Raw genomic sequence first — 15,506 nt, forward strand, 5'->3', positions numbered from 1 at the left:
TAATTTGTTTAGTTTGTTTGACACAGTGCAGTGTGAATCCAAACCACACCAGCTAAAAATTTAACAGATGTTGAAATGTTGGTCCCCAATTAAACTGAGTCCACCGGATTGTCAGGTGTGAAAAGTCAATGTTTAGTCAGGTGTCTGTAACAAAAGTAAACATTGAAAAGACCAGCATTGTTTGTAGTTTATATTATCATCAGCTGAGTAATGTCAATAAATTTACATGCCTTGGTGCATGTAGCATTTGTCTGTTATGTCTTACGGCTGTTAACAGCTGATCCATCCGGACCTGAACTCCCCTTTAACCTCTCAGTCTTTACATGTCTGCTGCTCAGCCATGCCTGGAATACTAATGTTGCAAATGTCAATGCAAATCAGAGCCTAACAATAAAGCAGCACAAGCCTGCTGTGATGGTTAAAGGACGAAAGCCTTTCTGTCTATTTTGCAGCCGCAGCAGCAGCTCTCGCTCCGGCGCTCTGCCTCCTGTCGTTGGTAACAATGGCTTTTCGCTTGTGCTGTCAGCATCTTGCTGAAAAGAGTCTGTCAACAAGCTCTTTCTGCTGTGATTCTCACTGATTTTACACATGTGTGCAGAGGCTGGAATCCCTCAAGGCAGCAGCTATGCATTACTGCAGAAAACCAAAGGGCACCAGTATGTTTGAAACACAAATGTGTGTTGGAGATGAAAGTGGTGGATTTTCTTTTTTTTAACGTCACATGCGCAGCATTTGAAGATGAAACTCAGCCATACCATGCGGATCCCTTTGTTGCTCGTCTTTGTTCAGGTGAAACTGATTGTGACTTGTCCTGCTTTTCTCCCCCAGCTCCCGTTTTCATGGGCTGTAGGACAGAAACACAAGACAAAAAAAAGAACCACAGGTTAGGACCGAGCTAACGAGGTGAATAAATAGCAAAGGAGTGGAAAGCAGAAATAAATGTGGCAATTCTTTCTTATAATCGATCTGAGCAGAATGAAAGTGGGAGAAAAAAAAAACACAGAAAGGGAAATTCTGGGCCACTTAAAATGACAGAGTTTGCATTTATTATGTATGAAGCTTTAGCCCCGAGCGCCGCTCTAATATAAGGCAGAAGTGCTTCATCTGTGTGAATACTTCACTTCTCACCAATGTTAACAGCATTAGAAGGAATAAAAGACAACTTTAATAGCAACAGTTCAGACTAATGTTGCTTCCAAATAAAAGGCTATTAACGGTTTTGCGGTACTAAAGTAAGGTTAAGGTTAATTGTCCATTATTAGTAAACCCAGCACACCAAACTATCGTCATACGGCTTCTGGCTTGACCTTGAGGAGCGTCTGAACTCATGCATTATTCACTTTCCTTCCTAAGCACACGTTGCTGACTTTAACTGTCAATGCAAGTGTCTCCAGCCATGTGTGTCTAATGAGCATAAACGCTTTAAACTTTTTCTTGTCTTTAAATTGCTTTTTTTTGCCACAACTGTCTCCCAGCTGAAAATAACGATACGGCAATGAGCGCCAATTAAACCGCTGCTCCTCCAGCCTCTGTGTGCAAAAATAGTCGGCAGCCCAATTTTTTGACTGACTACTCTTTGGAGCCAGTTTCAAAGCGCTGGCACTGACAAGCTGGTACCCAATAATGGAGAGTGCTGCCTGTCTTTCTGAAAGACACGAAGCAGCGCGCAGTTAGCTGGTGCAACCAGCTGGCAGGGCATTTTCATCCTGACGAGGAACAGGACGGGAGAAGATCCCTGGAGTATTCCTGCACATGGAGTTATTGTTTACATCCGGAAATGTCGCGCATGTGCACAACGCCAGAGGGCAAAGAGACGATTCTCTTACATATGCTGTCCATAGCCGCGCTGCCGGGTTAGAAAAGCTCCGTTAACTAAATGAAACCTGGAGATATTGGTATTATTAATTTATCACAGTGAGACAGCAAAGGGAAAATAATGCAGAAAAACCGTTAAAGAACAACTCAAAACCACTTTTTTCTCGCTCTTTACGCTGCACGCAGATTTGTTGTCATAGCAACTGACAGCAACGCCACTCTACAGATCAGGATTCAACACCAAAAACTCTCAGACGTTTCTCACACAAAGAACAGAATATTAAGTCTTATATTTTTAGGCTTCGTGTGTATTTTGCGATTATTAAAAAGCGAACGTTGTGGCAGATTAGCTTCCGCTGCTATTAGCTAAGCTAACACTGCGGTGGTTGGTTAGCTAACTTAAACACCTGCTCTACTGATGATACGTCAGAGTTGTTGTTTAGATCGTCTTTCTAAAAATCTGTTATCTAAACCGAAACACACCGAATTCCACATCACATCTACAAGATACGATTGTTAAAGTCAAGCTAGCCTAACTGAACTACTTCCCTCTTCCTCACAATTTTTTTTAATTAAAATTTTATACTGACGTTATCTAGTAATCTTAGTGTTGACAATTAGTTGCAAAGCAGCACTGTGTCCCTTTTTCTTTTATATATCAGGAGTACATTTAAGATTTAGCACGTTATATTGACAACTTGACAGCTAAAACCAATGCTAATCATTGGTAGCCAGGAGCTTTTTGTCCTCCAGCAGGGAGGTGCTCGCTTGACGTTTCTCTCCAAGGGTCCATTTCCAGCTGACATCACATTCGGCAGGACACTAAACCCGAGCGACAGTGAAAGCATCACGTCCTCTCCTCCCATGGAGAATATGTGACTCTGATTGCATCTGGAAGAGGCAATCAAAGCCAGAGTGACGAAGAGGGACAAATCTCAGAAGTGGGGAGATGCACTGGAATGATACAGTCTCTTATCGTGGGAGCTTGAAAGCACCCACGCTGAGAGAATCAATAACACCGGCTTCACACATGCAGGGAGGGTGAGGATGTACTCTGTACGCTGAAAGAGTCATTTACAAAAAAACAACTGTCTTTAAATCACCATATGGCCCAGCTATCATATCCCCAGGTAGTGGAGTGCAGTAATCCCAGTGCCAGCTTGTTTCAGACATTACAAAAGCAGCAGATGAGTAAGTAATTGTCATTATCTCGGTCTGTAATGGCACTGAGCCACCGCATGATCAGATTTTACCCTGAAGCCTGTTGCAGAGGTAGGCTCTCTTGAACCCTCTGTTTAGGAGGACTATCAGTGGGTGGAGAGCACCAGTGCGGAGGGTCCTGCAATATTTTCCCGGTTTCCATGGAAACCCCTTCATATGAAAGAGGAGAGCCGATGAGATGCGGCAGCCCTCATTGAATCGGTTATGGGGGTGCGAACGGAGATCGGCGCAGACGGCTGAGAAAGCACAACAATAGGACGGAGTCTCTGGGGGGGGAAAGGCCAGGCCGCCCGGGGCGCCAACAAAGGTTTCATCTACATCCATCCCAATGGCGTCGCTTCTGAACAAATCACTCTCGCCAATTTGCCAATGACATTTAAGCTCAGGAGTATTGTGGGCGATTGAAACACCAAGGCAGGCAGTAATTGATTAGAGTCTGCTGATATTTCAGGTTCTGACAAAAGTATTGCATCATTAGGGTCTGTCTGTCAACGTGGTTAAAAGCAGGAGCCTCCGCATTTTTTTATTCCCAACAAATCAAGAAAATATCCTTTTATTGTCACGGTAGTGATTATATTCCATCAATCTTTATAAGCAAACAGGATCAACCCTCTGTGTCATCATTACGGTGTGGCGTCTGAATAGAGATTTTATTTGCTTAAAGCAGTTTTTATCTTGTTTCTCCACTGAAAACATTGGAAATTAAAATAATTCATCCTAGCTCCCACTACCATTCTCCCACCAAAATATGTGCCGCCCTCAAAATCCCATTAATTTTCATTATGCAGGGTTTCCCCCGGTGGTTGGGACGCAAAGGCAGTCATTCATCCAGCAGCCCACTGTGTTTTTGAGTTAAAAATGTTCAAAGTTTACAGGAAATTTGAAAAATATCACTTGACAATTATGCCTTATTAGAATATTAATACCAGAACACCAAATGTAAACTCCAAAAAATGCAAACATAAAAAAACCCTGAAATAAATAAGCAATGCTTAGCCTGGTGGGGGCAGAAGTAAAGCCTGGTGGCCAGGCCTATAAAACCCTATTATAATAAACCCTATGGAATAAAAACCCTATACTGGAGCTAAGCTAACAGCATGAAGACAATAAAAACAGTTTCTTTGGCACAACCACCTGTTTGACGTCTTGGAAGTAATTGAGAGTCAGTAAGTCTATTGCTGAGCTGCATTTTTTGCTTGTTTTTATAAGTATCATGTTTGCTGCTGATCTCCTTTAACAAGCATGAAGGTCAGGGATGCATGCTGATGTGTGCAGTAATCAGGGGGTTGCAGTTGAGTAAAACTAGAAAAAACTTTAACAATTTTGGCAAGAAGAATAAGGATTGTTCCTTTTAAAGAACTTGTGCAGAAATATATGTTTTGTCATGAAATGTATTGGGATTTTTCCTTGATTTTAAATGGAGAAATAAGAATTTCTCCTAGTTAAAGGAAAAATGTATTTGTTCGCTTAGAAATATTTCATATCAGAAGATACGTCTTTTTTTTTAACTAGTCAGTAAATAATAATAAAAACATACTTTTGAAGGCAGAATGTTGAAGCAGTTGCTCAACAGACCTTGAGGTAAATGATGTGTTTTTTATGTTATGTTTTTATGCTTGTCTAACTCCAAGTGGTGCTCACCTTTAAGAGGTTTTGTGGGAACAAAGCTCTAAAATCTCTCCTCCAGGTCACTAAAACACTGCAACATAAACTATTTAAAAGAGAAAGAGGTTTGTTCACCTTATTATCAGCCAGACCAAATAGTAACAGACCGTTTTAGCCGACTGTCAATGAAACAACTCTAAAATTACGTCTGTATTTCAAAATAGAAGTCTCAAAAATATTTACAAACTTATAGCACCCACTTTAACAGCCCGAGCGCCATATTACTGGCTCAAAACAGAAATTATAAGGTCCTTCATGCTTTTTGTTTGACAGGGAATGTGATTGTGACTTCACATCTCCATGCTAACGGCTAAAAGTTCTCCCGTACTTCACCCAAAACCGACAGTCAATGCGCCATCGATCACGTGGTTGAAAGATGTTCGTATTCACACACATTTTTCACGCACACGGTGAGACATTTCACGATCTTTGTAGGTATTTTATGAAGAATTATACAAATGTAATTCCTCACCATATCTGATAAATCCTCCGCAAAGGTATTCATGTCGACTGGTTATTGTTTACAAAGAGGTTGAAGCCAACGGTCAAAAGACGCCAGCGACTTGATAAACTCACAGCGCCATCTGGTGGCCTGGCATGACAACTACAGCTGACTACATCAATGAGAGAATTTTTATGTTTCAAATAAAACCTTATTTTATTTGTAAAATAAATGTATTTGTTTCATATAGTAAACATGAATACTATAAAGCTATAAAGGTTTTTTTATACCACCTGCAGTTTTTCTTAAGAGGTACGAAAACGTTTCTGCTGCTGAGTGTAGTAAGTTATAAAATATTAAACATATAGTTACATTAAAGTGTTGCTTAAACCATATCATGACCTTTTCTGTATATTTTGGGACTGAACCAAGAACTTCACACTGATTTAAGCACAGAGGTTTTTCTTGAAAGTTTCATTAGTCTCATCAGTCGAAGTTATTTAAAATAAATTCTTGACAGCAGAAGGAACAACACAGCACTGTAATCACTAAGTAAGACAGCCAGATCCCTCCAAAGATTAACAACATCGTGACAAGGAGAAAATCAATTCGGCTTCAGATAGAGCTTTTCATTTGTGGCCAGTCATCATTAGTTTCGGACCATCCAATTTCCAAAACTGTCAGCTGCAGGTATAACAACAGTTGATAAAAGCAGATAAAAAAAAATGCTTACTTAAAGATGAAGATGTATTTCCAGTTGACCCAGTATTCTGCCACTCTGTCTTTATATTAGCTGCCACCTAACAGATCGTTTCCACTGAGAAATTCTCCAACAGACATTTATAACATCGGTTTTTAGCAAAAAGAATGAAGTTAATTTAAATCTGTGTGCCCATTCATAGTGGTTGTATTTTCTCTGGGTCTCACTCTGATCAGGCAGGAAGCTTTGTCGGAAATGTCAAAGGTCACACAACAGCAGGTAGTTTGGTCAGTTCTCTTCCTCTGAGGACAGGAAGTGGCAAGGAAACAGGCAGGAAGTGATTGATGTTTGGTCTGGAATCAGCTTCTCTCTAGTCAAAAACAAACCTCTTAAATTTTTCCACTTCACATCCATGGATTTATTTTTATGGTTATTGAAGGCTGAACAGTTCTAGCCTGGAAAAATGTGTTGAAAATTAGGCTCTATTTCATCTATTTAATTAACCCGACATTGTTTACACACAAGGTAAAGTTGTCCTTTCTATACAAACTAAACAGACGCTTACCCTTTCACTGTAATGCACCTTCACTGTAAAACATTTGAGCAGCATTTAGTTGTATCTACCATCTTTTACCTTTTAAGTCAAGTCAAATAAATGTATCCAGTTTTAGATTTTGAACCTAAATGTGAGTTTGTGAAAGATAAACTTACAGCAGTAAGTTGTGTTAACTTTTTATTAATTTAGTCAAACCTCTAAGAGTTGAATAAACTAGAGATTTTAGGTTAGCACTTAAAAAACTGAAAGAATAAAGACAGGAGTGGGAACTATTTCCCAGAATGCTTAGCGGCATGTTTTTGTCTCCTGAGATGGAAGTGCGTTACATTGATCTGACTCTTGTGTTTTATTAAGGCAAATGTTCATTTTAATGCAATTCTCAGTTAGCAAAGCTTGAGGATAATGTCCTGTTCACACTAAATGTTTCTGAGCTGAATTCATTGGGATGTTTAATAAAATTCATTATCAGATCAGAAATTTTGTTGCTGCAATTTGAAACAAGAACTTCATGAACTTTAATTTCTGAGTTAAAACCAAAACTATTTTCTTGTTGACTTAAATTGCATTTTCAAGGCAGCAGGTGGACTTTCATTTTCAGCTTAAACCACCTGTAAATGTTTTACAGTGTTCAATAAAACCTTATTAAACACCTCAACAAAGAAAAGAGTCTGTAGCCATTTGGATGTCATTTTTCTTCAGTCTGGTCTCACCAACCCCCAGCAGTTCATATCTATCCAACTGCTGTATTATAGAAATGGGAAAAATGGCACATGCCGGCAGCTATATATCTCCTGAATGTCCGCTTTAATGAGGGCAATGCTGAGGCAGAATTATCGCCTAACTCCATCTGGATTTATTGATCCAACAGTGTAAGTCAGCCACAGGAGATAAAGATAAACTACCACGATGGAGAAACAATCCCCACACTGATCAGAGGGCACCACACTGATAATCACTCATTCTTCCCTCTCTGGCCTTCGCTCCCCACTGTTTTCTTTGTTCTTTGCTCCACTGCAGACTCTGGGGGGTTCCACACAAATAGCATACAGAATCACTTCAGCTAAAAGGTGGAAGTTGGACTCGTTAAGCAGTTTCCACTGTTTTCTAGGCATTAATCATATTGGGCTGAATGAAAAGTTGAGGAGGTTGTGTTGTGAGTTAGGTACTGTGATGCAAATGAAAGGACGTTGTTGTGTCGACCCCTTTGTGGTGAGCGTTGGCCAGATCGCTCGTCTGGCTGGCAGGTTCTTCATGCAGCAGATTGTCTCTCACCTCTGCAAAAGATGCCTTCATTAAAGCCCAGCACTCAGAGAAGATATGGGTGATAAATCAATTTAATCGACTCATTGAATCTTTGGTTTTTGAATATTTTATTTTTGGAAAATCTGGATTTTTCCCCCCCCCATCAAGTCACTCCTTGGGTTTCCATTGTTCTGGCCGCCATCTTGCTTGAGAAGCATTTCTTATTCAGGTCAACTCTACAACAAAACCTAATACAGACGTGGCAATATGAGAATAAGGTCTTAAAATCATATGATATTAGAAGAATGAAGGAGTAATTTTATGAAAACTCCAACACAAAAAATTTTAAAAAATTAATTATCCAAGCTGTTTTCGTCTCAACTTTAAGACGTTCTGGTAAATTTTCATCTAATGTTATGACTCACAATTAAATAGAAATTCCTGCAGTCTGGCCCTGACACTTCATCATACAGGGTGAAATAAAAACACTTTTCAAAAATATTTTCTGTCATTTGTAATTTCTTTTTTGAAAAGAAATAGAGAAAAAAATATCCACTGAATTCAGAAATCAGCTCTGGTTTGACCCACACTTAAGAGTCTCGTAAATATGTTCAACTTGCTTCCTAACCTACACCAACGTCTCTCTTCACTGCAAAAACACAAAATCTCACCAAGTATTTTTGGTCTAGTTTCTAGTGTAAATATCTTACAATGCTTGAAATAAGACAGAACTAACTTACAAGTAACTTTTCAGCAAGATATAGGAGCTTGTTTTAAGTACAATTCCTTAATATTATTTTCTGGCAGATTATTTCACTTATGTCACTATCAACGGGCACTTCATCGTTACCTAGCAACCCCAGCCAAGCCCAGGACGTCGCCTAGCAACCAAGTAAAAGTTCCACTGGCAGATTATTTCACTTATAACGAGACATTTTTCCCATATTATAAGTGAAATAAGCTGCCATTGGAACTAGCACATTTTCATGAATATTAAGAAATTACTGACATAAAACAAGCTCAGATTTCTTACTGAAAAGTTACTTGCATGTTAGTACACTTGAAATAAGATAAAGCTAAGATATTTGCACAACAAACTAGATCGATATTACTCTGTAAATTTTGTGTTTTTGCAGTGTTGTGACAACATGATGCAACCAAGCAACTTTCTGTTAATAACTTTGGCTGTGGCCTCATGTAGCATCACACCTTCAGCCAACTTCCCAGGCCCGTAAGATTCGCCCCGAGTCTCTGAAGAGCTCAGCGCCCCGGGGGCATCACAATGCCGCTTTGAAGTCAGGCGATTAAAGAGGAAAGACCTGTCGAATAGGGATGATGGGGTTAAGATCGGGAGAGGAGGAGGATCAACGTGAGGGACAGGAAAGGCTGTGAATACCAAGCGCTCCGAACCCGAGGGACGCAATTAAGAGCAAGGCCTTTTTTAGCGAGGGTTACGAAAACACAGCGAGGATATCAGCGCCGCTGCCTTCCAAGCCAAGGTAAGAGTTCATTACTACACACACGGTGGGGGCTGTTAAACCTGGTTTGTTCCCTCCCGCCCACACGCCCCGCAAGCTGTCCAACAGACGCACGATAACAATTTCCATCTCTGTCAAATCCCGAAGCCAGGAAAGCTTGAGAGCTGACGGCGAATTCAACGGGGCTAAAGATCCCATCCGGCCTGTCTGCATCTCAAACACAACAAAATGTTTTGTATTCTGTAATAATAAGCAAATAAAGAGAAAATGTGATGTATTCCTGAAAATAAGAAAACCACCTAAAAAACATCCCTTATTCATCATGTAGGTCAACATACGCCTTGAACTTAAACCTTACAGTGAAAAATGAACTGAATTCCACGTTTATTTAAAGAGAGTTGAGTAAGGTGAAGTAAGGCATAAAATGTATGCAGAAGGCAAATGATAAGTGCTTTTTAACATACAAAAATATATGAAAACTGTTCAATTCAACCCCCCGCAGTCAGTACTATGCACTGTAAAACATTTGAAGGTGGTTTAAGTTGAAATTGAAAGTCCACCTGCTGCCTTGAAAATGCAATTTAAGTCAGCAAGAAAATTGTTTTGATTTTAAATCAGAAATAAAAAGTTTATGAGTTAAAACATAAACAGAAAAGGTGTGGTAGACAAATTATTTTACTCTTGGTTAGGTTTTCTTTGTCCTACTGAGTGCTTGTTTTCAAAACCCGGTTTGAAATAAATAAATCACAATCTAACCAAACTATCAAAATGTCTGAAAGTCAGAGCTGTTTGAATACCTGCAAGGATGACAGACTTTTAGGTTTTATAGATAGTGTCAAAATAATGTATTTATAAAAAATAGCTGCCAGAATAATCAGTCATTTTCAACTCAGATATGAAAGAGTTTCCAGAAAATTACCTCTTACACAAGTGATGATTGTATGAAGAGATTTAGCACAAACCAGCAGCCATTAAATCCAAAAATACCGACATGGCTAACTATGGGACATTTTTCCAAACACATCAGATGTAGAGATATGTGGTCTGCGCTATTCTGTAAGCCATGCCAGCCACTTACATGTGTTAAGAGCACATCTGGTAACAATTTCTAGCTCTCATTTAAATGATGCTAAAATACCATAGAGTGGTTGGGTTTCCTGTACAGTTGCTGAAATCAGATTGCTTAGAAAAAAAAGAACACTGTAGCATTAAATTTTAAGGAAAAACATTTTAGCAGGAAATAAAGTGTTCTTTGTCTGCAGCATAAACTGCAAAACAACTGTTATGTCATCACACAATCTACAAAGCTGCTTAGTGTGCTGACAACAATAAACAGTGGAGTTGTGTGCATAAGAAGTAGAAAGAGAAAATTAGCAAAATGCCACCAGATTAAAGCTATTTTTTATTATTAAAAACTACTAAAAGCCATTGAGTCTGGGCTCCTGCATAAGTTTCTCTGAAATGTTTATGGGCTGAACAACACGAGCCAAAGCTCTGATGTTTGATTTGTTTTTATATTGCCGAGGCTCCAAGGCCACTTTCCAACAGACTGTATATTAAATAATAGTGCATGAAGGGAATGAATGGGGAGTATAAAATATAAATCCTGACACAAAGGACTCAACATAAAAAAGGAATAAAGATACTTGGACGGCTGCCTGGTGGTTACAGAATGAGTCCGGCCCAAATTGCAGGCTGGGGTCCAAATCCTAATGGTTTACATTCTGAGTTTGTTGCCGAGAACGTCCAGTGATACAACAATGTTCACAAATCCCTCTGAAATCAGCTGGTTAGCAACGAGTACGACTCACAGCTGTGGCTGACAGAAACGCAAAACAACTTCACACCATATTCATCCTAAAAATGCCAAAAAAATACAAGAACTTCAAAACAGTGGTTGAAGCTACAACTGGCTGCCATCACAAGAAAACAGTGTTAGGTTGTATGTGGGTGTGTGTGTGTGTGTGTGTTTGTTTTTAAGGTGACCAATTATGTTTCCCTGAACAGGTCAGGATAGATTCATACAAAACATATTTATGACATTTTTTGCACAAAATCATTCTTATCCTACGTTCACACGTAAGTGACCCAAACCCAATTTTTTTTTCTTTCTTTCTTTTTTTTGGCGTGGTCGTTCACATTTCCAAATATATGCGATTGTATGTGATCCAGTGTGAACTGCAAACGACCTGAAGTGTGTCGCATGTGCAGCAGAGGGCGCAACAACGTCACAAGTAGCGAGCGTGCATAAAGAAGAAGTGCTCAGTGTTTACGGAAATAAACGTGGATGCCAACGGTGGAGCACATCTTATGATTCTGAAGTTGTTGTCCAACCAGAGCCAACACATTAACCTCTTAATCATCATTATCGTCCGCCATAGTTGTTGTTTTTCTTCCCGCTTGCGCCCATCAGGACGCAGAATGGCGACGTTCTGGACGGATGCGACCTGGACGTTCAGATTCGGGTCACATGAAGATCAGATACGTATCGGATGTCCAATTGACCTGGGTCATATTTGAAAAAAGTCTAATCTGTGTTGTTCAGGCTGTCATGGAAAGATCAGATACAAGTTGGATTAAAGCGAAAATATCGAAATTGGGTTACTTCAGGCTGCAGTGTGAACGTAGCCTTAAATACTCTCTCTCTCCCCCCAAACCACACACAAAATGTGAGTTAAAAATTGACTCACATCACCCGACATCAGCCGATATATACTTCATCTCTCATTCAGCTCAATGCTGTAGCATTGCTTAGCGTTTGTTTAGAGGAAGTTTTACATGCAACATTCCTCATCCCCAAGACTGGAAGGGGAACAAAGACGAGGAAATGTTAACATTTCTGGTCAAAATATACATTTTGGTCTCCAAAGTTTTTACAACAGCTTTCCATAATCTTGATGTCTAAGAACTATTTGCGTGTTTACGTCTTGATGGTTTCCAAAAACATGCCAAGACAACAACATATGGAAACTTTATGTCGCTGAGCAGTAATTAAGTTCTACTGAAAATCTTCAATCAGTGCTAAGAGGAAAGCCGGTACACAAACACCACAGATGCTTCACAGAAAATCAAACTGAACCTAAGAGCGCCTCGCTGAGAGCAGCAAGGTGTTTGACTGTGTGGATTTATCCTGCGGCAGCACAGGAGCAGCAGAGCAGAAGTCCCACTGGGTTACAAGAGCCAGCAGCTCTGCATCTGGATCATTTCCTCGGCACAAAGACGCCACACTGGGACCTCCTCATAAAGCTGCACCTTTTCTAAAACCCCAAAATCCCTCAGAATCTGCAAGCGCTGTCAGATGACGCAGCAGCTTGCAGACACAGCCAAATTACAGCCAAAAACTAAGTACGTATGTAAATATCATTTTTTACACGGTAAAACATTTGAAGGTGGTTTAAGTTGAAAATGAAAGTCCACCTGCTGCCTTGAAAATGCAATTTAAGTCAACAAGAAAATTGTTTGATTTTAACTTAGAAATTAAAGTTGATTTAATAACAAGAGACAAGTTGTTTAAACATTGTTTTTTAAGTTCATTCATCTTGAATTGTGAGTTTTAACTTAATGCTGCAATTTAAACCAAATAATTATTTCACAATAAGAAAAAAAAACTGCCCTCACCGAGTTTAAGAGCCACATTTCTCTATTATTTTACTCACAATATCAAGTTAAAATAAATACTAACTTTACTCTAGAATAATTTAAATAGAAAAATAATTATTTGATTTGACTGAAAATATAATACCTAAGCACACAACGGTTATACTTTCATGAAAAGAATTGATTGCACTGGATTTAAGTTGGCTGAAAACAAAAGCATGCACACTACTTTGTGTTGGTTTATCATAAATTGTAATAAAATGTGAAAAAGTTCACAGGCTGCAGGTTAAACTAAACAGAAAAAGGGAGAACTAAATGAATGTTTATTTTTTGGTCCCTTACCCTGTCAAATGTATGTACAATAATAGCCAAAAATTCAATAATATGCTTCAGCGACACGAGGGAATAAACTGGATTTATCACTTGGGCAGGGTGTGAAAGGATGTGGAGAGGAAGAAAAATGAATTCTGGACAAAGACAAACTCTAAACTGTGAAAGCATGAACTCTGCTCAGTCCAAAACCTCAGGATACACTCCTTCCCTCTACCAGTAAGCTCCGCACTGGAGAAAGAGTTGAAAGATTTTCTTTGACGAGATATCCTGCCTCTAGTTAGTCCCCAGAGCGAGCCAGGAAGACGCTGAAATATGGGGGGAAAAACTGGAGGAGCGAGGGGAGGGTGGGGGTTTTAATCTTGTGAAAATGCAGGAGTACTTTAAGAAACATTTGTTCAAACAGCCAAGGGAGCCGCAAGCAAGGAGACGTCAGGAGAAATCAGGCTTGGCTCGACACAAAAAGCACTCAGAGAAATGAGATTTAATCTGCGGAGCTTAGAACGTATTAGCTGCCTGTAAACAGTCAGTGCTGGCTGTGAGAAAGTTCACTTCCTCAGCTGTGCTGCCTGAAAAACACAATGCATAAAACATCAGGGGTTAAACGGGAATCTGAAATGCGAGGACGTGGGGGTGTCGCGGTTTTAAATTGAAATGGATGGGCTGCGTTGTGTGTGGATGCCAAAATGTGACATCATCTGGAGAATGTAAGGAAACCAGCTGACCAAACCTTCTGGTTTGGTCACTAATTGCAGCCGATTTACAGAGCCGACATTTGTGTTTGAGTTTTTATTGTTGCTGTTGGTGCGCACAGTCAGCGCAGCCACAAAAACCCACAGACAGTCCGTTTACAGAGGAGGAAATACTTTCACAGATGAGCGTGATTATGCAAATCTAACAACATGATGACCTTCTAAAAATATCATGGAGTCAGTGAGGGACGACCAACAAACACACAAACCTGAACTTGTTGCAAAAGGTTTGGACACCGTTGGTTTAAGATGCTTTTGGTGCTTTTTAACGGGAGTCTCAAGCAGTTTGTGGGCTGTTGTGATCCACAGGAGTCCACTGTAGCAGTTCGAAAACCTCAACAGAATGATATTTCCAAATTGCTAAATGAATCGTTTTGTTGTGCTGATTAAAAAGTTTTATGAGACTAATAGCGATTAATCACTGCAAAACACAAAATCTTACCAAGTATTTCTGTGAACTTTCTAGAGCAAATATCTGTGCACACCTTAAATAAGACTAAACTAACTTGCAAGCAACTTTTCAGCAAAATACAGGAGCTTGTTTTAAGTTAAACAGTCATTAATTTTGATTAAAAACTTCCACTGGCAGACAAATACTTATAACAAAACATTTTTCCCATGTTATAAGTGAATTTATCTGGCAGTGGAACTTGTACTTTTTCATCAATACTAAAAACCTATTGATTAAAAAAAAGCTTCAATTTGTTACTGAAAAGTTACTTGTAAGTTAGTTTTGTCTAATTTCTAGTGAAATTAGACATTTGCTCTAAAAACTAGACCAAAAATATTTGGTAAAGATTTTGTGTTTTGCAAGCTTGAAATGTAAAATGCATATTTTTAAATAATCATCTCAATAAGATGATTTTAAACTCCAAGAAGAAAATCAGTGGAAATGATTTAAACTCAAACCTAATGATAAGATATAAGATAAGATATAAAATAATATCAGAAGGCAACAAAGTTGGTTGGAATACACTGTAAAACATTTGAGCCGCATTTAGCAATAAGATTATTCTGCATTATCTTTTTCTCTCAGGTTAGGGAACTGCCTTGCACAGCTAGGCAGTTCATTAGCATTAGCCTTTTAGCTTATGTAAGCTATTAGCTATTTTTCTGACTTATTAGCCATGTCTAGTAGACTGAATGGAGTAAGTGAAGTATAGACAACATGCTAATGATGCCCCACATGCTACTGAAAGCATTCATGCTAACATTAGCATTTTCGCTAATTTTAGCTGATACACTTACTTTATCATACTGAATGATGCAAGTCCATGTTGGTAAACATTCTTGTCAATCTCCTCATGCTATTGATTACATTGCAGCTTTCTTTAGCATTGATGCTAATTTCTAGCATCAGAACGCTGGGTAAAAACCGACGGGCACACTTTGGCAGGCCCCGGGTAAATTTCTTCAGGAATTTTCTAGTTGTGTCTACTATCTTCTACTCTCTAAGTCAAATAAATTGATCCAGTTTTAGATTTTGAACCTAAATGTGAGTTTGTGAAAGATAAACTTACAGCAGTAAGTTGTGTTAACTTTTTATTAATTTAGTCAAACCTCCAAGAGTTGAATAAACTAGAGTTTTTAGGTTAGCACTTAAAAAACTGAAATAATAAAGACAGGAGTGGGAACTATTTCCCAGAATGCTTAGCGGCATGTTTTTGTCTCCTGAGATGGAAGTGCGTTACATTGATCTGACTCTTGT

General features: G+C 39.1%; 1 protein-coding gene across 1 annotated transcript in view; it reads right to left on the minus strand.

Moving 5' to 3' along the window:
* The window catches only part of LOC116734292 (tetraspanin-18-like), a 70,403-nt gene that overhangs the window by 28,456 nt on the left and 26,441 nt on the right, over nt 1–15,506 (minus strand). The window contains exon 2 of the mRNA XM_032585607.1: nt 756–844. Within this exon, the coding sequence (XP_032441498.1) occupies nt 756–758 (3 nt within the window). The 5' untranslated portion in view covers nt 759–844. The remainder of the gene's footprint in view (nt 1–755; nt 845–15,506) is intronic.

The sequence above is a fragment of the Xiphophorus hellerii genome, chromosome 15 (assembly GCF_003331165.1).
Source record: "Xiphophorus hellerii strain 12219 chromosome 15, Xiphophorus_hellerii-4.1, whole genome shotgun sequence".
Classification (NCBI taxonomy): Eukaryota; Metazoa; Chordata; class Actinopteri; order Cyprinodontiformes; family Poeciliidae; genus Xiphophorus; species Xiphophorus hellerii.